The 23,879-nt window shown below is 35.7% G+C and overlaps 1 protein-coding gene across 1 annotated transcript in view; it reads left to right on the forward strand.

Annotated features, from left to right (window-relative positions):
* Positions 1 to 581: 581 nt before the first annotated feature.
* Positions 582 to 23,879, forward strand: part of DPH6 (diphthamine biosynthesis 6) — a 200,085-nt gene continuing 176,787 nt past the window's right edge. Inside the window, exons 1-3 of the mRNA XM_082284129.1 lie at positions 582 to 696; positions 5,130 to 5,224; positions 7,494 to 7,687. Coding sequence (XP_082140255.1) covers positions 674 to 696; positions 5,130 to 5,224; positions 7,494 to 7,687 — 312 coding nt within the window. The 5' untranslated portion in view covers positions 582 to 673. The remainder of the gene's footprint in view (positions 697 to 5,129; positions 5,225 to 7,493; positions 7,688 to 23,879) is intronic.

Here is a 23,879-nt window from a genome sequence, read left to right on the forward strand (position 1 = left end):
CCGCCGCGATCGCTGGCCCGCAGTGACTTCGGAAGCCCCGCGGCACCTCCTGCCCTCGCTACGGGCCCTGCCGGTCCCCCTGCCCCGGGCCGCGATGGAGTTGCTACTACACCCTGCAGTCCCCCCGGCGGGCACCCCATGGGGAGGGGGCGGCCTCTCTCGGTCGGCCCTGTTCCCTAGGAAGCAGTCGCTTGGAGCAGGTCCGGGGCTCTTCGCTGAAGGCCAGATGGCAACAGGCAGACAAGGGGAAGCGGCAGGAGCGCCGGGCGATGCCCTCAAACGCCCAGCGTGGGCCTGCCGGCGCAGCCGCCCTGCCCTCCATAGGCGCCCAGCGCTCTGCCTCCGCGGCCGCACCCTTCTCCCGCCCACCCCCGGGCCGCGCCCGGGCTCTGCCGACCCAAGCCGACGCGCAGCATCGCGGCGGCGGCAGCGCACCTCTCCGGGCACGGGCCGCCGGCGGCTCGCCGAGCCTCGGTCTGTGCAGGCAGTCTGCCGGCCTGCCCCGGGAGGAGGGCCCGCCGAGGGGAGGCGGCCAAGCGGTAGCGGTAGCAACGGAGGAGCCGGCGGCGTGCGCAGCCCCGGGTGGCTGTGGCGACCAGGCTCCTTCCCCGCTGCGCTTGCCGGCTGTCGCCCACCTCCCTGTCAGTGTAACCGCCCCCGGCCTGCGAGCAACATGAGAGTAGTGGCATTGATCAGGTAACGCGCTGATGGAGCGCCAGTGTGAGGGAGCGAGGGGCGTCTCGCAGGCGGAGAGAGGGCGCGGGGAGAAGCCCTGCCCGCCCGGGGGTCGCGCTCCACCCAGCGCCGCCCGGGAGACCCGCCCGGCCCTTTCCGCCCGGCCTTCCCGCCCATGCGTTTCCTGCTGCCCCCCTTCCCCTGCCCTGGCGAATTTTCCCAGCCGTCTGTCGCTTGTGCCCGTGGTCCCTGGTCTGGCCGTCTCCCAGTGCTGCGGCGGGACGGTCCCTGCCTGCGAGCAGGGTGAGGCTGGGACAGTTTCCCTTTCGGTTGTCCCGCGTTCCCGAAGAGTTTAAGAACAACCGGTGTCTTTTAAAAATGAAATAAAAAAACCCCAAACACAACCACCCCACCACCCCCCACAACCAACACCTACAGTTATTTCCCCCAGTCGCTTGCTCTTCGTTATCCCGGTCTCTCGGGTTAGTCTGCAGCGCGGCGAGAGCCGGAGCCGCCCGGGCCGCCAGCAGCGCCTTCGCCGGGGGCGCAGAACGTGGGCCGCATGTCCTGCTTTAAATAGGGGGTTGTGCTCATTTGCAGTTCAATATCCAGGTGCTTTTGCTTTCCAAGTATCTTAAGGTCTTTCAGGACAAATTTCCTGAACCCTTAACGGTAGATTTTTGTAGTATGTTTTTTGCGAGAGATTGAATTTTGCCAGTTTTAAAATGATGAAACTACCTCGTTTAAATAGTTGGAGTTGGACACAGCCCTGCCTGTCAGAGGTTTCTGTTTGCCATCCTCCCCCCACGCCCCAATGCCCTTTTGTAAGTTACTTTGTCAGTTTCTGCAGTTCTTGTAAATTTTTTGTTTGTTTTTTCAGAAACATGAACATTTTCTAGTAAGGACAGGCATGTGTTTTTCTTGAAGAAACAATAGTTAATTAAAAAAGAACGAGCTAGGAAACCTCTAAATGGAAAAGAATTGTGCAGATGTGAGCTGTGTATTTTTACTTTTGGGTGCAGTAGCTATTTACCTGAGACCAAATATTGAGTGTATTAAATTCTTTCAGGGAATGTCTAATATCAAACCTTTTTGAAATTGGAATTTGGCCACAACAATTGCAAATCATTCCAAACATCATGCAAAGAGGAGGAAATACAGGAAATGTTATCTGTTTCTTAAGATTTGCTTAAATATGGTGTAGGGAAATTCAGCTTAAATGCTTTTTTTCATTTTATATGTAAGACTTTGTCTTTCAGGTTTATTTACTTTGATATTCTCTTAAGCAGAGGAATGTGTTAAAAGGCAGGATGGAATAAAATCCTATAAACAGGTTTCTAACACAATTGCTATTTTAATGGTCTATTTTACAAGGGTGGATTTAGTTTCAGTAATAGTTTTAAGAAGAGTTTTAAAGAGACATCAAAGTGTCTGAAGTCTTTGTAACAGATCTAACCAAAGATCAGAGGGGAAAAAAAGTATTTGAAAAGTGCTTCTTACTTTTGCAAAGGTCAGGATTATGTATGAAACTGCTTTAACCTGGTTTTTTTTTCCTTTTAGAATGTTTGCCACACTAAAAGTTGATAGTCTTGTTTTAAGGTGGTATTTATGGGGTAAACCCTGCATTGTGTTTTGTGCTAAATCATAGACATTTTAAAGCCAGTCTTCAACCTGAAATATGATGGTTTTCAACTCTTTAAAATTCTTCTAGGTTTTTTTAAACTGTAAATGGTTATACTTGTCTATAGAAAGTAATTTTGCTCTGAAGTCTTTTATAGGTTCATATCTTCATGATTATCCTGTTATTTTCTTCTGGTATTTTGTCTATAAGCCTGCTGTTAACATACTTGCAGCATTATCAAAAAAGAACCCCAACTGGCCTCACTTTGGAGCTTTCTGTAAAAAGGCCTTGTGATTTTTTTTTTATGATGACAATTGAGGGGGATCCCCAGGCTATCACAGTACTTGCCTTCATCTGTCTTCTGTGGACTGTGCTGAGTCCACCTTCCTCCCATAGCATGGGCTGTCTGGTTTCATTTGTCTTAACCATATTGTGTCTTACAGTTAGTTTGGAAGGTCTTGTAGGTAGGCACCATTTTGTTTGTTTCTTGGTACTGTTAGTTTCTAGGGCTATGGTAAATAATACTGAGAATAAATAACAATACAGTAGTATGTGATTCAGTAAGTACAAATTTCCACCTACTAACTGGTGGTCCAATGTAGGCAGTATGGACATAATTGCATCTTGAAACATCTTTATGTATATATATGCACATAAATTAATTGAAAATATTTATTCTTGTGACATTTTAATTTTTGATTTTGATTTCTTAAAATATTGAAATGCTGTGAACAGCTTAGGCAATTATCTATTGTCATACAATTACTTTTCTGAAGTGGTGTTCGTAGTTAAAATCAGAACTAGTGGGAGACTTTTATTTTTTAGCATAAAGTCATTCAGAAAGAAAAGAATATTTGTCTCATGACTGTTAAGCATGAAAGTTCACATTATGAAGTGAATAGATTTTCAAGCTAACAAGAATGGTATCCAAAATTAATGAATGTATGATTTTAAAATTTTTTTTGTATGTCTGTGTTATAGGTTAGAAGAAAGTTGCAGGTGTGTGTGAGAAGGATGTTAGGTAGAGATGGAGCCTCAAAGTAGGAATCTATCATATTTATATTTACTTTTGTTTTAGCAGTGAAACAGAAGCAACTGCTTTACGAAAATCTGTTAAGTACAAAAGGATGCTATGTTATTTACACTATTTCTACTTTAGGTTGTGATTACACAGCAAATTAAAGACAGCATACAGAATTTTAGCATGGATAAAAGCAGAAATTGAGAGGAATAGCTAAAGGGTTACATTCCTGTAAGGCACTTCCGAGCTCTCGTGTAGAGGGCTAGATAAAAGGGGGATCTTAATGCTGGAAATTCAGAAGAAGTTTGTTGCAAAATCACAGAATCATTTAGGTTGGAAAAGACCTCCAAGATTATCAAGTCCAACATTTGAGCGATCACCACTTGTCAATCAGACCATAGCACCAAGTTCCATGTCCAGTCATTTCTTGCACATCTCCAGGGATGGTAACTGTACCACCTCCCTGGGCAGCCCATTCAAATGCTTGACAACCCTTCCCATGAAGGAATTTGTCCTGATGTCCAACTTGAACATCCCTGGTGCAGCTTGAGGCCATTTCCTCTTGTCCTTCTTCACTTGTTTTCAAGGGAGAAGAGGCCAACCCCCACCTTGCTACAACTCCTTTTCAGGTAGAAATAGGAATAGTGTGATCTCAAGGAACACATTGATCTATTGTAGCAAGGACTGCTTGTACTATCTGTTCTCCTGTGCATGTCTCAGTGATTCTAAAACAAAATGCAGTTTTACAGAGCTTGTATAGATCTCTGTTGCAGTTCCTGACCTGGTTTTTGTGCCTTGGCATTTAAGGAAGCTGCACAGAATCTCCACCTGTAGTTGTACTTTGAAGGCCATGAGTCTGAACATGGATCTTTTAAGCATTTAAGCATTCTTTTAAGAATTCTTAGTTTTATTGTAGATGTAATGTTTCTTTTTCTATTGATTAAAATCCATAGAAATACTTTTTCAGTTACGCCACGAGAACAGGATTTTTTCCTCACTGATAGTGGAAAAGGTTCTGGTAGATCTTGAATGAATGTCAAAATTAAATGTATCCTCTGTGTTGGAGTATCTTCTCTTGGTCTCAGACAAGAATATGGTTATGTTTGCTTTTATATATTTTTGCTAGTGGTAATCGTTTTTACTTGCAGTTAAATGCATTAAAAAATTTATACATACAATGCAGTGTCAACTGAAGCTACTGCCTGTAATAATTAAAGTTTTTGAGAACGGGAAGTATGTTCAAAATGTTGAAAGTTTAAGCAAAGTATCCCATGAAGGAGAAATATTATTCCTTACATAAGGTCAGTAAGGTTGGAGAAGACCTTTAAGATACTGAGTCCAGCCATTAACCTGACACTGCCAGTCCGCTACAAAAATGTGTCCCTAGGCAGCACCTCTACATGACAGATCTAATTTAAAAGGATTACTGATGCTGGCAACTTGCTGGAGCAGATTTTGGTTTTTTTATCCAAGTTAACTAGTAATGAATACAGAGTAATTTGTCTGGAGTGGAAGACAGTCTTTGAAGAGATTCCAGTGTCAGTGTGTCTTCTTCATGTAACCTCTCAGATTAACAGTAAGATACAAATATGTATGGGCTTTATGGTTACTGTATTCAGGCACTACACATATATAGTAAATGTATGGTTAAATCATTCTTTTTCTACCATTAATATTCTACAGCTGTTTTCGCATTTCAAAACTTTATAACCAGCTCCAGTAACACTAATTTTTGAACAGTTAGGCGAAAGGTATAAGGGAATAAAACTTTTATCTGTACTTTTAATTGCCACTATTTTCTTTTTCTTACAGTGGTGGGAAGGACAGTTGTTATAATATGATGCAGTGTGTTGCTGCTGGGCATCAGATTGTTGCTCTAGCCAATTTAAGACCTGCTGAAAATACAGGTATGAAAGCCACATATCTTATAGGAAATTTAAAAAAATATGTATTAGAAACAATGGAGACACAGCTGTGCCTGAATTAAGTTTGTTTATATGTTTTTATGTAGTTTTGCATATTGAAGGCCAATATGGAAACTTAGGTAGAAAAAAAGAAAATGCAATGGAAAGGTATTAAATGTATTTTTCCATAAAGGGAAAAAAAGGCCCACAAGAATAGAAGATCAATAAAAGAAAGGCTTACACAATTTGAAAATGAGAATACAGACATCCTGGTGGTAACCAACAGGATTGTGTGAGTTCAGTAGCACAAATGCTAAAAGGTAATAGATGATGTCATCAACCAAAACTAGCAGTGTACTTCTAGAAATGCTTTAAACTGGTGCTAAACTAAATGCTGTAAACCATTCCAGCTGCCAAAAATGTACCATTGTGCTGCTGCTCATCCATTTTTATCTTTGTTTGTCTTTCTCCATTATTCTAACCCAGCATCTGTGAACTGAATTGAGGAACTGATGTGGGTTGGAATTGACCTTGATGCACATGTTTTCCCTGCTTTTTTCCTTCCTTTTAGGTTGGACTGATTTTTTGGTCAGTTCCTCACAGGCTCCACCTTATTTCTATGAAAAAGGATGGGGCAAACTCAGGTAGTCAGTGGTGAGGTGAGAGCGTGAGCTAAGTACTTGTACGCCGGAATAAAGCACAAATTGAAGTGAGACTTGAAAAGCAAGTGAGTTGTTTCCAGTTGGTAGGGGAGAATGTTAAAGTGTGTTAAACTAGGTTCACTGTTCAGCATATGTTAAGCAATTAAATATGATATTTGGTAACTGCATAGTAGGAGGGTACACAGAAAGGGAAGGAAAAAGGGAGCTGCCATCACAAATGAGTCATGGGCAGAACTGGCAAATGCTAGGACAGTATAGGAACAATTTCTTTTCTGGGTAGCTAGGACATAATAATCTCTAATCTTGTTGAAATATGTTGTCTTCAAAGTAATTTATTCACATCAGAAATGTATAAAGAATATTGTCATTAAAATCATAAAATGCTCTCTTTAAGTGTGTAGTTGGAAATTTTATAGAAAGTTAATTGAGGTGCTTCAGGCAATAGTGGATTCTATGCCATTTTTTTTATTTTATCTTGTACCGCTGTTGCCTGGAGAGTCTCAATTAATAAAGAAACTGTGTATTCTAAGCAGAATATCAGTTAAAGACCTTGTCATTTTCATGTATGTTGAAATCACTGAATTTTCTTTTAAATCGACTCTTCTGGTCTAGGTTGGTTAGTTGTGGTTAGGGGTTTGGATTTGCCTCTTTTGTGCAGAACCAGGATCTGTTATGTGGCATCAAAGGTGACATGACCTAATTCTTACATCACAAGTTAGTTACCTTGATCAATGTTACAGACCTTTTTCTTTGCAAGATGTGCTACATAGGTATACAGCAGAAATTTGTGGTGCCTCTATATAAATTCAGAGAAATACCAGTGTTACAAATTAGCATTAAAATAGTGAACTGTGTTAGCTTGTAACAAAGTGGAAATTTCACCAATAATTTTGTATTACTTTATCAATCTGTTTGAAATATTACCTAAAAGAATTATATGTAAATGGTTTGTTGTATAGCTTGAGATGTGATTCTAATTTGTGATGTCTGCATTTTAGCTGTTTTTTCTTTATCTGCTAGCTACAAACTGCTTGTAAGAAAATTTGGTTCATTTTTTTCTCCTGGTTAGGGAAATAGCTTTTTGTTTATTAAAAAATGTCAAAACATTACAGTGGTCTACTTTTATTCTACCTAAGCGGAGATAGTCTCCTTTCATGATGACCATGATAACAATTCTAACAGTAAAGTTTTTGTAAATTTTGACAACCTATTCCTTATTCTCAGTGTTGCAGTGCATTATAAATTTCTTGCTCTGAGTATGTTGAAATACATCTGTGTTTGTGCCTCTGACCTGTGTTCCTATTAAAATTACCATATAAATAGGAGCAGAATTGGAACGATATGAGGTTTTTTGGATGAAGCAGGAAGAAGAAAAGACACCACAATTTGCAAATAGGCAGCATGTTTGTGACAGATGTCTTCCTCTCCATACGTCTGTTGGGTGGAGAAATCTTTTTTTCTTTCCATGTTTATAGTGGTGTTGTCACCAAACATCTGTTTGTGAACTGAAAAATATTAACATTTAGATTTTTTCAGTGCTTTGTAGTATTGTGATTATCTGTAATTGTTGAAACAATGTACCTAATATGGTTGTTTCTTAATTGTGGCAGGGCAGACTGATGAATTGGACAGCTATATGTATCAGACAGTAGGACACCATGCCATTGACCTGTATGCTGATGCATTGGATTTGCCACTCTATCGTGGTTTTATAAAAGGTACCAGTGTAAATACTGGCAGAGTGTATACTGCATGCCAGGAAGATGAGGTTGAAGACCTTTACCAGCTCATGAAACTTGTTAAGGTATGCTGATTGAATATAATTACATAGTTGGGGATAATTATATTGCTTAGCTCATTTAGGAATTTAGGTAAATGATCCACTTAGGTATTTAAGGAAAGCTTTAAGAAAGAAATTGAACACTTTTATTTCTATTCTTTTCTTCTTTCTTGCACTGTAAATATATAGCATAACTTACATTCTTCTTCCCTGATATAAATCACACTTATTATCCTCATTTCAAGCCAAAACCTTTTTCCTATTTAATAAAAACACCTTGTGCTTGGCATGTGCGACAAAAAATGTAATTGTGGCTATCATCTATAAATAGAATATTTAGGTTATTTTGCATTTGGAATAATGTATCGCTTGATTACTGTAATGAGAAATCTTTTGTATTTTGTGCATTTATCAATGTATGGAAAGTAATGTCTAGACATCTCTATCTGAGTACACTTATGATGTGTAAACCAGAATCTGTTATTTGTTTGTGTGTTCCAGATAATTTGCCAGGTATTACAGAATGTTTTACAATGATAGATTCTGGTAGCCCTGTGATTATATTCTAATATATGACAGAGTAGCAGTAATGTATATCAATCAATCCTTTTTAGCTATAAAATCAATTAAAGGGAGACGATGAGCCCACCTTCTAAATCACTTGAAATTTATTCTCTGTTCTTTTTCAAAATCTTTCATATAGTACTTTTATTTTCTACCAATATTAAATCAGATCTCATTGAAAAAAATAGAAAACCTCCCGTTGGCTCTAGAGGTTTTTCACAATGTTTGAGTGATGCGCTATGTTAATTCCAGCTAATTGTGTTGATTACTGCAGTGTACAGTACTAAAACCAGTACCATGTTCAGAAAATCATAACTGTTATTTTAAATAAAGTAAATATGTAATTTTATTGATCAAACTGGTATAGGCTACTTTCTGAAACTTCAGGTAAAGGTGTTTGTAGCCTTCAAGTCAGGTATTGAACATTTTCTAGTTTGCTTTCCTTCATTAAAATGAGAATTGAGATTCGTGAACCTAAATACTTCAGGCTCTATTTTGTATTCTGTTAAAAAAAAAAAAAAATCAAATTGCAGATAAGACCTAAGAATGTGGTTTGAATGCAGTGTGCTTCCTGAACCATTTTGGAGTCAAATGTTGCATCTTCTAAACACTTTGGCAAGAAAATCCTGTTCTTATAAAGTAATCAAGATCATACACTTATGTTGGAGTATGAGACTACAGAACAGGAGAACAGTGCATGTAGGTGGTACAGCCTCGAGTTGTGCTGGGGAGGTTTACGTTGGATATTAGGAAACCTTTCTTTGCTGAAAGGCTTGTCAAGCTTTGGAACAGGCTGCTCAGGGAAATGGTTGAGTCACTGTCTCTGGAGGTATTTAAAAGTTGTGTAGACTGCGTGCCTAGGGTTTAGTGGTGGACTTGGCAGTATTCGGTTAATGGTTGGAATTGATGATTTCAAGGGTCTTTTGCAACCTAAATGATTCTATGATTATGCTCTAGAGTGCTTCACAGAGGTTTTAAATGGAATGTGCATATCCTGCAGTACAGGAATTGAAAGAAATATGATACAGCAGTTTTAAATTATTTTTGAACCATGATAGTATTAGAAATTAGAAGGACTGATATCTGCTGTCTCTTAAAGCTGCATACTAACAGCTTTCTGCTGCTGGGTAAGGTAATAAATTACTGATCAATTTAATTAAAAATGGGCAAATTAGTGGCAATTAAGATGATACTTCCTTTATGATTCTTGCTGTCTTTGGAGGAATGGATCCCTTACATAAATTAATGCTAGTGTTAAATCTTGACAGCTTCTGCTTTGGAAGTTTGTATGTGGTAATTATAACTCTAGCTGAAAGAGATGTTATCATGTTGTCTGGAATTAAATAACTATTTCTTTCCTGTATAGAAATATTAATTCCACTATATGATATCTTAAGACATAAATATTAACAATATACTGCATTTATGTTAGACTTTGTACAACGATGTCTTTACAGTCAAACCTAGATATGAAATTCTGATACAAAAGTTTCAGTAAATGTCTTGTGTATTTTGATGAATAATTGCAAAATTATGAGGGGAAATAAACTACAGCAACTGTGGTATTTTAGTTTTAAGAAGAGAACTAACATTTTTCTTCTGTGTGTTAGCAGTAACTTTGAAAGCTTCCTGGTTTTATTTTTTCACATTTTTTAATAACTGCTGTTTAGTAGCTTTACTATTTAAGTCTTAATCACTGAGGATTTTGCTTTAGGAGCTTTTTTCCTCAGATGTTAATAGTTTTAAATAGAGAAGTCCATTTGCCTTCTCCTGAAGGGAGGGGATGAATTGTGTGGAAGCCTTGTCAAAACCATCTTTGAGTGATTGTAATTTTAAAACACTGGTCAAATAACATAGCTCTTTTTTTCTGTCAAATGGTTTGGGGCCAAGACTACAGGAAAGGTGTGTCCAAATCAAAATTACACGGTGTACCTTACTTTACCTTGTAAAAGAATGCTTCTATTGCAAGTACTTATTTAGTAAAAAATTAAAACAAAATACTTCTTAAAAGAACTGTATGAATTTGGACGTATACAATGTTTTTAAAAACAGTATTTTGAGAACAAGATTTCTAAAAAATGAAATATTCCCTCGTAGTTCTGGAAAACCCAGGACAACAGTCCTCTTCTAGTTCATGTGACTCAGTGAGTGGTGCTGACTGTCAATGACTGTAAACCTATTAATTTTATTGTCACAAACCCAGGTGATTGATAGGTATAAAGGAAATTTATATCTATTTTCTAGTTGCCTAATGCCATGTTTTAGGATCTGTATTCAGTATATATTGTGAAACATATCAGAGTACTTATATGATGTCTAAATGTATCTTACTATGCAGTGTTCACCTGGTAGTAGAATATTTACTTCAAGAGACGTGTAAATCCTGAACTCTAAAGAATAATTTAATCTCCTCTCAATGTTACTGAATAGGGAATACTGATATCCTTGTTTGTTCCTGTCCCTATTGGAAATTTTCCTAGCCAAGCCTGTAAGCACTAGAGTTTCTTAGTTACCTGAATTATCTTTCAGGGTTTTTATAATGGTGCTGTCTTTGAAATGTGGTGGGAAACTGTATTTCTTTTCCTCTAGTGGCAGGAAAGACTGGAGCATAAAGGCATTTTTGTGAAACTTTCCTACAACATCTCAATTTAGGCAGTATTTGACTGTTTTCTCCCTTTTTCAATGTAATTATGATCTTGTTCAAATAATACATTGATGTTTTATGCAAGCACATACCGAAGTGGTATTAGATGGGTTGAATGTTGGATTGTTTTCTGTATCTCATGGAACTATGGCTAAACTTTTGTTCAGGGCAGTGGTTGTCGCAGCTTCCAGACTAAACAGATCAATGCAAGGTACTTTATTTTCAGTAGACAGTTCTGTCCTCTTTCAAATTTCTTGCCTTATCTCCTCTACTCCATAAGTCTTTGCCTTTGATTGGTAAGTTTCCATTGCTGAAGTAACTTGCAGAATTCTTGAACTAGGTAAAAATGTTTTTCTTCTAGGTTTTTTTTTTCATATTTTTCAATGACATGCTTAATTACTTGATTTTTTAAAAATTACTATTTAAAAAATTGATTCTTTGTGTAGTTTTTTTTATATTTCCTCATGTTTACTGTAAATCATGCAAATGGATTTTTAGTGGATTTTCAGTTTCAACTTGTCGTTTCTGTCAGAGTCCTTTTTGTTGCACCCTTCGTGGATTTAGAACTGGCAAGCTTTCAAAAAAATGGAGTTCACTTGAAATAAATTTATATATTGGCTCTCAGGACTGAAGAAATATTAATTATGAAATCATCCATTGATCATCAGCTGAAAAATAAATATTAATGTTGGATATATTGGTTGTGTGAAACATTTGAATAATAGCCTTTGCTTATGGCACTGTTTTATTTTATCAGTAATGTGGAAGGGAGAGAAAGATGATTTCTTTTCTAAAATATCATTGCATTCTGGAACAGGGATGTTATAACAGTCAGTCACTAAGAATAAGTAACATTTTTTTCATTACAGAAATAAAGAGCTTAATAATACAGTGTGATTCCTGTATTTAGTAATTACTTTTTTAAAACAGGGTCATGATTTTTTAAATGGTCCCAGTCTGAAGGTCACTGAAGACAGAAAGTATCCCTGTCTGAGTGTTAAAATTGCAGTAACAATGCCATTTTAACTGTTACATAAGATATTTTATCTTAGACAAAGTAGTTGAGCTGTGTGGGTTCAGGTGGAATAGAAGTAACTTAGGTCCTATTGATATTCAGTGAAACACCCTAAGATTTCTTCAGAAAACAGTTCTTCAGTGTTTGAGATGAAAGGGTGAAATATAATGTTATTCTGTGGCCTTCAGATAGGGATTAATTCCCTCAAGGAACATAAAGCTTTCAGTTGCTTGATATTGCTAATAGTCTTCCATGCTAAGGAAACAGTCTTTCACCCTTCTCCAGAATTCAGCTGCTGTGGCCAACGGGTGAAAAGAGTTCTCAGATTCAATGTGATTGCTGACTTTCTGTGGCTTTTGTACAGACAAAGGTTTAGGTGTTCCTACCACAAAAAATACATGAATAAATGTAAAGTAGTATTCTATCACAACATTGCTTCATTGTCTGCTGTTACAAGATGCGTGTAAAAGAAACTGTAAAGTATATAGGAATAATCACTTGGTTTTTAGATGTCTGGTGTACGTGGCTTCAGTTGTAGCATGTACATGATAAAGACTAGTAGTGTACTCTTAACTCATACAAATAAGGTTTGCAGAATTTCTTAGGAATCTTAAAGTAGCCAAATAATTATTAGTTTTAGAATCCTGATGTACTTGAAGAATCTGTAATCTGAGGTCCTCAGCATGCTCTTCACCAAATTACTTTTGTAGTTTGTGAGTTCAGACAAGGTAGGTAGCTTCCCTGTCTCACAGGGGATTCAGAGAGTTCAGAAGTGTGCAAAAGAATTTTGTTGTAGTAATTTCACATGTTTTCATTGAAGAAAATCTGGTATTTTCCATATTATGATTTGAATTATCTGTAGATATATAGATTAATTTCTCAGAGTTGTATTTCTCAACATTTTGGAGAAAGATTAAATTATAGCAAGAGATATTTTTCTTTATACTGAATTTCCAAAATAATCACTCCTCCATAATTTTTCTGCCTACATTGTGATTATTGCAAATCAAGAATACCATGCCCTTGATATATTAATAGATTACCTTTATATGTAATTCAACAGTTGAAATACAGAATTTTTATATGGCAAGTGAAATTACACCATGAGTATTGAAAAAAAATTGTAAAAAATCTTCAATGCCCAGTTGAGGGAAACCGGAAGAGGGAAATGGAAGTTATTGACTGGGTCCTTTACTCGTCATGTAGATTTGATGAACATTTGGAGAGCATATCTCCTAGCACAGCTCCTTTTGTTTTTAGATGTGGAAGTTAAATGGGAACTTTTAGAAATTGTATGAAATGGTTGCCTACACTGACAAGAAATAAATAACTGTGCTTTTTGATAAAATAAGATTTTTTTTTTAAGAGAGAAGATATTTGCTGTGTTTTTTCATATGCTTAGTTCCTCCACCTTTTATAATGAGTAAATTTTTATCTGCAAGGATTTGGATTGTCCCTTTGCCCTCATCGTGTTAAATGATTACATTTTTAATCAACTTGTTGTTTTTGCTTTTAATTAATTCTGGATTGGTATTCCATAGCTTTCTTCACCTAGGGGATGACCATTGTCATTAGCAGTGAATAAAAGTGTGAATGAAGGGAAGAGGGTAAGAAGTAATTGCATAGTTGGCAGTGTTTTAAGCAGTGTAAAATTAATTATATATGTTGTTTCATTCAAAACACAGGGTTTGTTGAGTTTTTGGGGGATGGGTTTTGTATGAATTTCAAAATTAGATGGGAACAAGGAAATTTTTTAATCAACAGGATGCCTGGAGTTCTGTGTGTCTCATCTGAACTGTTCAGGCAGGGTCAGGGTGTTTTTTCATTTGGTTTTTGTTTTTTTTTCTTTTCAGAAGGGGATCTTCAGCAATATCTTTGAGGTAGTTTCTTACTGTGAGAAATGTTGAGCTTTATGTAAACAAAAAAGTCACTTATTTCTCCCTGTTAGGTGCGTGGAATTGTTTTCACTTACTCCCTGTCCTGTGTTAATATTGAATAAGCAGAGACAGTCAGGCTGGTGGTGAAAGATGGTAAGCAACCCTGAGGGCTTGTTCTGGTCAGCTTGAAACCTCTGATTGCCAGGTTTTCCTAATTTCCCATTTCCAGGGCATCTCTAGTGTGACCTTGCCTGCTGAATATGATGTTCTGCGTTGCAAGATTCTCACATACATTTGGGAATGGGCAGCCAGGCATTGTTTACAGGACGCCAAATGAACCGTGCACTCGCAGCAAGTTTGATAAACACACATTTCCTCCTTTTATCAGTGAGATTGCAGAATGTGAAGTATGAGTTTCCAGTTTTACTCATTCCCTTCAGACCTTTTCCTGTTTAAAAACCGAATCTCACTAATTGGATGATGATACATCCTTAGATTTTGTTTTGCCTTTTCTGTTATTGTTGTTTTGAATTCAACTTACTTGTCACTGACATTTTATTTATTTTACCTTGACCAGGTTTGATGGACTTTCAGATAAAAGCTTTCCATTTTTTCAGCACAGAAAAGGTTCATCCCTATAACTGTAAAGTGAATGCTAATTAACAGTAATGACTTCTAATCACTTTGCTTTTATACTCCTTTAGGAGCACAGCTATTATCCAATGCAGTTAAGTGAAATGCTTGTATATGAATCAACAATGCTGTATCTCTTCTTGTAGCTATTGCTCATAATCAAGCTTTGAATAAATTACGGTAGTAAAATTGGTTTTAATGTGTTCTATTGCATAGGCAGAAAGGAACCTTAAATATCTCGTTAAATATCTTGAATATTTAGAGAGTTATCTAGTAACATTTTGGCAGTCATTATTGTAGTTAAATGGAGAAATGAATTAAGATGTTTAAGTCAATTTTGTAAACATTATCAAAACTTTTTTCATCATTTGAATTGTATTTAAGTGGTGTGCATAGATGCAACAGTCTCCGAAGCAGCTCCATTTTGGATCCAATTGCATGTCTCTAGGAATGCACTGCAAATTTCTGCCTTCAAATGCAGTTAAGTTTTACATGGAACAAATATGTTTTATAGCTTGAGAACTTCACCTGTTTTAGCCTAGTGTCATAGAGTATATACAATAGGTTAATATACATTTATGCATTTTTTTATCAATACTGTGTATCTAACAGACTGTTAGGTTTTTTTACATGTATGCAAATTGCCTGTCTGCCTGCAATCATATACAATTAAAAAAGTGTATAAAAGTAATACTAGTAAAATTTTTATCAACAGCTGGAAACAATAAGATGAAACTTTGTTTTAGTCTAGACTGCTAGAAACAATGCTAATGAAGAGATTACTAGACTGGTAGAACATTAAGCAATTTTAAAATAATTCTGGTTTAGGAACAGAATTAGGCTAAAGACAATATATATGAATTTAAAATTTAGCATATTTTTCCACTTAGCATTGCACATACAGGGTCTATTTGGAAGGCGGAAGTGGCAAAACGTGGATGAAACCCATTTCTGACATGAACATTAGTTTTTGTTTTAATTTATCTTTTATTAGTAAGTTCCTTGAAAAAAATTCTTAAATCACTTAGGAATTCTAGGTTTCAGTGTCTGGCAGGAAACTGGGGTCTTGCTTAGTCAATATATTTGTGTTGTCTGGTTTTGCAATTTCTAAAAAAATTAGATTTTCATTTTCTGTGGCAGTTTCCTTTCACGTAGTACATCTGTCTTTGCATGCTTAGAGACACAATTCTTTCACAGTTACCATCACAGTTCTTATGGATGTGGATGTGAATGAGTATCCACAGGCACCGTCTGTGGTTTTGATTTTGTTTGTTTTGTTCATTCATTCACATAGCTTTAGACAATTTTCTGGTATGTTTCATTTGCTTGAGCATCTTTTCTGTTAACATTTATTCTTTGGTTTATTATGAAATCGTTGCCTAATGTAATTTCAGATTACCTTCCATGTAGTACTCTTTAAATGTGAGTTTGAGTCAGTGTTCATAAAAGTCCTGGGTTTTTTTGCTGTGGTACTGCAAAGTACGCTGCTTGTGGGTTTGGCTACCACAATGTGGAAAAAAAGTAACACCTTTCTTCTCTAAAGTTTCATTAAATGTTTGATACTATCCATATCTTACTTCAGTACTTCTGTTTCTTAGTTGGCATCTTAATGCTTTTATAATATAAAAATTAAAAATACAAAACCCATTAATTATTCTGTACTTAGGTAGCTGGCTGTTTTATATTGTTTGTAATTCTCATTAGGAAGTGCTAAAACACATTTCAAAATGTGTTAGTGCTTAAAAAATGTAATTGGGGTTATTTCTAATAAAATAAGATCAAAGACAGGCAAATTTCTATATAAATTAACAGTAAAACATTTATCAAATTTATTTTCATAAATACTTGTATCTCTGAAGCCCATTTGTTGTGTAAAAATCATTTTGCATAGATTTACTGAGGTATTTACGCTGACTTATTTAACATACTTTCCCCTTTCATATGAATGTCAAATATACAGCAATTTCAATGTTACATTATTTTCAGCTGGACACTTGCTGGTTTTGAGCATTGTATTTAAAGGTAGTTGTTCTGGAAAGGGTGGGATTTAATTTGGTTTATGTTATACCAGTGTTACTGCTTTCAAAATAGAAATGATTGATTTGTAAGTGTCATGAAAAGGAATAAAACGGAACTGGCCTTTTACACTGAAAGGACTGTATAGTGTGAAGATATTCTTTCTGTTGATAAATTCTGCCTGTGGAAGAATTCCATAACACTCATCACTCATTTTCATATTGATTATGAGTGGGATTCCAGTAATAGGTGGCTGTTTGCAAAGGATAAGGCAGCACTATGGTTAGTTACCTTTTCCACAGAAACACTACAAAGGAAAATGCCAAATGTGTGCACTGCAGTATTCCTATCAGCCTGACAGTCTGTTACATGAACTTTTCTTTCAGTCCATTTTCCTTCAGAAGTACAGCTTCAATGTTTTTGCCTTATTATTGTTTTAGGTTTAGTGCATTTGCATGCTCTCCTAACTCTGGATTCTTTCTTTAGTCAGTTATTTATTTTCCTGACAATCTTCCGTACTTGGGCCCTATCACCATTGTAACTGTTAAAAACTGATACAACAGTGCCCTCTGTAGTTTCTCGCTACATGGTTACTACCTGCAGCTGCTTTTGAGCCTTTAGGTGAAGAACAGGATGTTTAGACTTATTTTTAGCTCAAAGAAAAGCCCCTTTTTTCTTAAGGAAAGATTTTGATTTTTCCCTGACTGTTTCATATGCAAGAAAGGGAACAAAAGAGGCTGTTCTGAGTCATCCTTTAGGTTTATAAGATCTCATGTCATTATGTAGTGCAAATCTAAAGTTTTATCAGGCATTCATTCAAGGCAGTTGTTAAAATGACTGGATGGGATTTTCTGAGTTTTCTAGGCTTTACTGAAGCTTTTGTTTGAAGTGGAGCTTCAAAACAAAATAATTTTAAACTTACTTCCTTTGTGCTTGCTGCTTCTCCTAATTTAGATCTTACATGATCTGCCAGGGACTGAAGACATGCTTGCCAGCAGAGCACCTAAGCTTTATTAATGATGTTATTTTAATTCACACAGCGACTGAAGTAATTGTTATTCATTAGCATTGATTTGTCTCCAAAACTCATTTACAATTTAGATTTCTCATTTAACTCATTGTAGCTTAATATGCAAATAACTCTTTAGTCTGTGTTTTCTACAGAACTTGTTGGACAGGTTCAGTATTGAACACACATGTTCCCTGCATTCACATATGTGCACATTCACACTCATGAGCTGCCATTTAAATATTATAAACTACAATAAAAAAGAATGACCTTTTAAAAAATAAATGCTTAAACTACAATTAGTTGCTTCTGTAACAGCATCATAAAAGTCACCCTGTGAAAAGTTAAATGGCTTACTTTATGATGGGGAGTGTTAATGTACATGTAGAACACACTCTTAATGCACTTCCATGAGATGAAATTCATCAGTCATTGCAGTAAATTATAGTTAATGATGTAACCATAGATGGCTATTCAAAACATTCCTGTATCTCTAATGATTTGTGTAAAGCACGTGACTGACCATGTGCCTTAGTTCCTTTGGAACAGTAGATGGATAAATGCACCAGCTTTCTGCTTTTGAAGACCATTTCTTTCTGCATAACAAGTGATAAGAATTTTGGTGGAGTAAATAATACATCACAAACCACTTGCAATATTTGAGATATGGTAATAAATGGTGAGGAGGACTAGTTTAATATTAAATTAGGAGGTGAGATCCTTCAGAAGTTCACTGTGTAGAAGCTTTAATTTTTTTCTATTTTATGGGTAATCACTATCCTCTAGTCATATGTCAACTTTTTACCATGAGATTTTTTTATACTGAAATGTTACTGGAGGAGGCAACTATTATGGTGTAATGTGCATTGACTAATCCAGAAAATACCACATATTTAATATTTACTATATTGTATCCAGTAATAAAATGGAATGACAGAAGTAGAAAGCTCACCCGTGTTATTTGGGTAAAGCAGCTATTATTCTACGGGCAGAAAAGTAATGTGGTCAAATAATTTTACAATAAAGATAATTTGGTTAAAATTACTTTCTTTCACTCTAAATTTAACAGAAAATTTAAATCAAGCTTAATTCTTGCACCAGTTGCATAATTATTGTTAGTCTTAAATATTGGGGCAGGGTGGAAGTAATTTTTTTTAATGAGCCTCTTGATTCATCAGAGGGTTCTTATGGTAAAACAAGGTTGGTTTTTTTTTTTTTTTTTTTACACAGTATAGCCAAACCATGGATTGTTATAATTTTTAAAGTGATCTTTAAAGTTTACTTCATGAAGGAAGGGTAGTAATGAGTATTAGGAAAAAAAAGGTGGTATAAATTTCTACTTTAAAGTAAATAGGTACTTTGGAGAACATTTTAATATTTTTAATGGAACTTCATCACAGTTTACTCTTTTAAAATAAATGTGTCTTACAGATCAGTGGGAATTTTGCTTAGAAAATGAATTCTTCATTAAAATAATATTTTAATTAAAAAATAATTTTGTGATTTGTTGCAAGTGTGATCTGGTTAGCAGTGATAGAAGGTTTTAATTTTAAACTGTAACCTTTGAGATAGATAAGATGTTGTTCATTTGAAAAAATGAATAAGGTGTATTTTGTTGCAATTACACTTGCCAGTTAAGATTCAGCATAATTAAAATAGTGATGAATATAGATTACAATATTGGAGGCAATGAATTTCAGCTTTTCTGTCTACTGAGAACTGGCATAACTTAGCAAAACTGGGCAAAGAAGTAACAGAGCAGCTACTGCAGATGCTCATAGGAAATACCATGTTTAGTCCACCTACTTTTATGTTTTTACTTAAAATGTCAATGACTTTACCCCATTCTATAATCATTACCTCTCCCTGAAGTACGAAGCTTCTTTTCATTTAGTTGGATTATGTGATCTGTGTCTGAAATCTTTTATGAAAGAGAGTATGTGTTTAAGGAAAATCTATAGTTGAAAGTAGTTGTTTTCAAATAACTTGCTTGAAAAGATCATTAAATTAATTTCAAATGTTCTTTCACAAAATCTAAGGTGATGCAGAGTAGTTAAGAATATTTCTGATGATTGTCTTAATTTTCATTTTTAGTATTTCTTTAACTCTAAAATAGCAAAAAAATGTGAAAACTGAATGTTGGGTATATATTTTATACATAAAATTATAAATATATATTCCAATTTACTTGGTTAACAGTTGCTTACACAATAACACTAGTTACATGAGGAAAAACAACTGCTTCAATCTAAAATAGAATATTATTTGACATAGCAAAAGAAATATTGACTTTCCTTGCTGGAGACATTTATGAGACTCTTTTTAATGACCCTAGGTCTTATTATTATGCCTTTATGGTTATATTTAAGTTTTAAGACTTCCTTTTTTTAGGGTATTTTTTAAAGACTTTTTTAAATTTTACTTTTAAGACATTCTTTTTTTCTCTCGAACTTGATCATATGAGAGAGAATCTTAGATGACATAATATTTTTAAAGGAAGACATTAGTATTTAGGCTTTACTTGGTTACTTGATGGTCTGTTTTTGTAGCTACCAGAAATACAGATAATATCCTTCAGAAATACAGATAAAATTACTGTGAAGTGCCAGTAGATACCAAGGAGTTAGGGACTGAAAAGAAATTAACACTTATCCTTTGAAATACTGTCTTACAGAGCTGTTTGTTCTACATTCCTTAGGCATTTTGCTTTGCTGTGTTGTATATTATCTACAACTCCCCTTTTTTTTTCTTTTGTTCAGTTGGGTTTTTTTATACAGTGACTTGATAAGTAGATGGATTCTGGCCTTTTTTTTTCTTTGTAGTGTACTTTTGGTATCTAGAACAGTGATACCATTGTATTTCATGACGGCACAGTTTATTACAGAATATGTCATCCAGCAGGTAGAGTAAACTAACTGGCTTTGTTGTCTTGGCTTTTTCCAACTTCTTTGTTCCCTAGCCAATGTATCAGGATTAATCTGTATAGATATATAATATTTTGTAGAACCTGAGTTTAAATTACAATGTTTGTGATTTTACAAAGCTAGTTACTGATGATTTATAATTACTGGGATTAATTTATTAAACTTTCTTGTTCATATAGTCGTGTTTCATTCTGCTACAGTTTGTCCAGTATTTTTTTTTCTTTCACATGCCTTAACTCTCTTTAGACCATTACAGATTTCCAGTAATTTGGGTGGTTTTGTGCTATAGCAACCCTTTTGGCCACCTTCAGGATTAGCCTTATCCTTTGGAGACCAGTCCTGTGTTCTCTGAAACTCTGTCAGTCATTATTTATTACCCACTTGTCATTGTGACTTATTCATTGCTTACATCACCATTCTCAAATGTATTGCTTTACAGAAATGGTGAACAGTGCTGTGAAGGAAAGATCAATAAATGCTTTCAAAGGAAGATTTACCCTGAGACTTAGATCTTCTTTTTAATACTAAATCTGTGCTATTAGTTCTGAGATGGTTTTAATATCTTGACATCAAGTACCCTGTTTCTCAAAATGGAAAGATGCTATTGCGTTAACTAACTTTTGTGGAACAGGAGGGCTTTGGCAATTAAGTTTTATAGTATAAAACTTTCCAATTGTCAATACTTTGTGTATTTTCCTGAATGCTTATCTCATGAGCTTGAAAATACACAGTTTCATCACCTAAGAAAAAGTGATAAAACATATAATAAATGCTTGAAAATATTTCTTTGAATTTTAGTGATACTGGTTTTTGTAACTGCACAAAGAGAGGAGAGGGCTTATTTGAAATTGGAAAAAATAGAAAAAAATCTACTTCTCCCCACATCTATTTTAGTTGTTTTGAGAGCTTCGTGACCCATGCTGTTTTTCCAGAGCATCCAATTTTGTGTCATATGGTCACTCTTGACACTCTTTTAAAAGTTAGTCCCTCCAGAAAACTGTTTGAGTATATATAATATTAAATTTGTTGTATGAGTTGCATATTCAGGCAGCTGAGAATCTGAAAGTGGCAAATGCAGAATTTCCTGCTCTCCTTTGTATATCTTCTACTTCAAATAAGCTGGAAAATCAGATTTTAATCATACTGTATTAAAGATTGTATGTTGAAACCTGCTGGGAGGAAATTAAACAAAAATGTCTCATGGGTGTGTGATGTTTCATAATTTTTTACTTCTTGATTCTGCAACGGTAAATTTTTTTTCCATTTTTGAAGTGACAATAAAAAGATTTATAACAAATATGCACACACACACACACACACACACACTTTGGTCCTGGCAGATGAGGAAGCTGGAAACCTATGCAACAACTTCTCCAACATAAAATGAGGGAGTGCCACATATAATTGGTAGCGTATGACTATTTCATCAATAGGAAACGGTTTCATGGGCTAAATTTTTGCATTCATAAGATGATTGGGTGTTCCACTGGGAAGTTTTGTTCAGTCTATTCGTTTCTTCTTTCTCCTCATAGTTGCTGCTCCGTCAGTTGGTGGATATTCTCAGTGTTGTTTTATTATCATTTGCTCCTAATATGGTTATATCTGTGTCATTCCAGCCTTGGAATATTCATGTTCTCAGTAATTATTTTGCTAGGCTGTCAGAATTTTGGCTGGGAGAATATTCCTGAGAAATACAAACTGAAGAGAAGGTTTGTCACATTATATAATATGGGTGTAGTGCAGTACAGAATAGGAACTACTCGTTCCTTGGCCATTGCTGCAGTAGAAATGTAAAGTAATATAGTTCAGTATTTTGAAATATGCACTCTCCAGTCTTAAAGCGTGCATTAGCCAGTGCTGTAGATAGTGTCATGTACTGCATGTTAGCAGTCTATATTAGAGTAGCCTGCTGTTATTTATCTTTTCTATATTAGTAGTTAACCTACTTCAGACTTAAGCATGAGTCAGTAAGAAGTCTTTCTGGTATTAGACTTTTATATTTGATCAAAGCAATATAGCATGTGAAAAATAATAATAAAATACTTAAATATATAAGAAACTCAAAAGCAGAAGCTTCCTTGCTTCCAGGCTTGTTTTCAGTCAGTGGACTGGCATGCATTGTGGCAAGCATTGTTCTGCTCCTAATTTCTGGGAAGTTTCCTTTCCCTCACTTCTAAAGTCTGTCAAAATTTTTTCCCTGCTCCATTTAGGACTCTGTGAGCTACATGATATGCTAAGAGGATAGCACAATTACAACCTGTTTGTAAAATACCTTAACTGAAGAAATGAGTAAATTGTATTTAAGTGATTTAAGATTGCATAGGAAAGTTTCTTCTCATCCTGTTCTGCATTCTCTCATTCATTGAACTTGCAGTTTTCTGATAATCATGATAGCAGTCATGTTTTCAGTTTTTATACATATATTATGCCTTTGGTTGCATTTTTGTTTTTAAAAGATACTTAGAAACTTCTATTGAAGAACTGGGACCTTCTTACATGGAAGTTTTCCTCGAAGCTGATCATTAGGTTTTAAGTTGTCTTCATTCCTTTTTGGTGGAAAGTATTATCATTTGCAGTTTTCTCTTCACACTGACAACTCGTAGAATCCATCCAGGTTTAGTTTTCTCCTCAAGATTTTTGTTTCTTCTTTATACAGAAAAGGTTCTCTCCACACTGAATTAGAATACAAGTTTTCACTTCTTTCGTTGAGCAATTGTATCTGTATGAGGCAAGGGTCATCTGTAAAGCCTAACTTCTTATTCCAGTGAAATGTAAGACTCATTCTTCTCTTTGGTCACTGTTTATGTTTCAGTGGTTGGTCTGTTTGACAGGATGTTGCACTGTTGTTCTTACGGACTTTAAAACATGTGAAGTACATTCAGTTTAATTTATTGATTGTATCTTGTTCAGAACTCTTGACTGAGGCCACACTTGCAAGTCTCATGTTATTTTAACACTTGATTGAAATGAGATTGGGATCATCCTTGACCTCTTCCTTCCAAGCATGCAACTACAGGAGAACAGTGTGATAGTATGCAGTGTAAACAGAAGGCACTGGTTTAAAACACCCGAGACCATGAACACTTCTCTTTGGAAAAAAATGGTATTTGTCAATAAAATAACAATTCAGGTTGAAAGACTAATATAAATATTTTGCTTCCACTAAATGAGACAAAAGTATTTGTGGGAAGACCGCACTTACTTTGAAATGGGTAAGAAAGCTCAATTTTGCAAATGTCTGCTCTGAGAACTGGAAGGGGACTGAAACCTTAATAAATGTGAATGCCTCTGAACTTCTACCATTTCTAATATCCTTGTCCCTATCCGGCTGTTTTAGTTTTCTCTTTAAACTGTTTTTTTGTGTTACTCAGTTTGTGTGGGTCTAGACTCAGAGACTGTGACTTGGTTGGTAGATCCTTTGGTTAACAAAATACTTCTGCTCCTTTTAAACAGATGTTTCCCTTTTCCTCTTATCTTTTCACTGCAGTCCATAGTCACTTCTACCAAGGGCACAGGTCATGATATCTACTATTT

The sequence above is a fragment of the Coloeus monedula genome, assembly GCF_965178545.1.
Source record: "Coloeus monedula genome assembly, chromosome: 6".
Classification (NCBI taxonomy): Eukaryota; Metazoa; Chordata; class Aves; order Passeriformes; family Corvidae; genus Coloeus; species Coloeus monedula.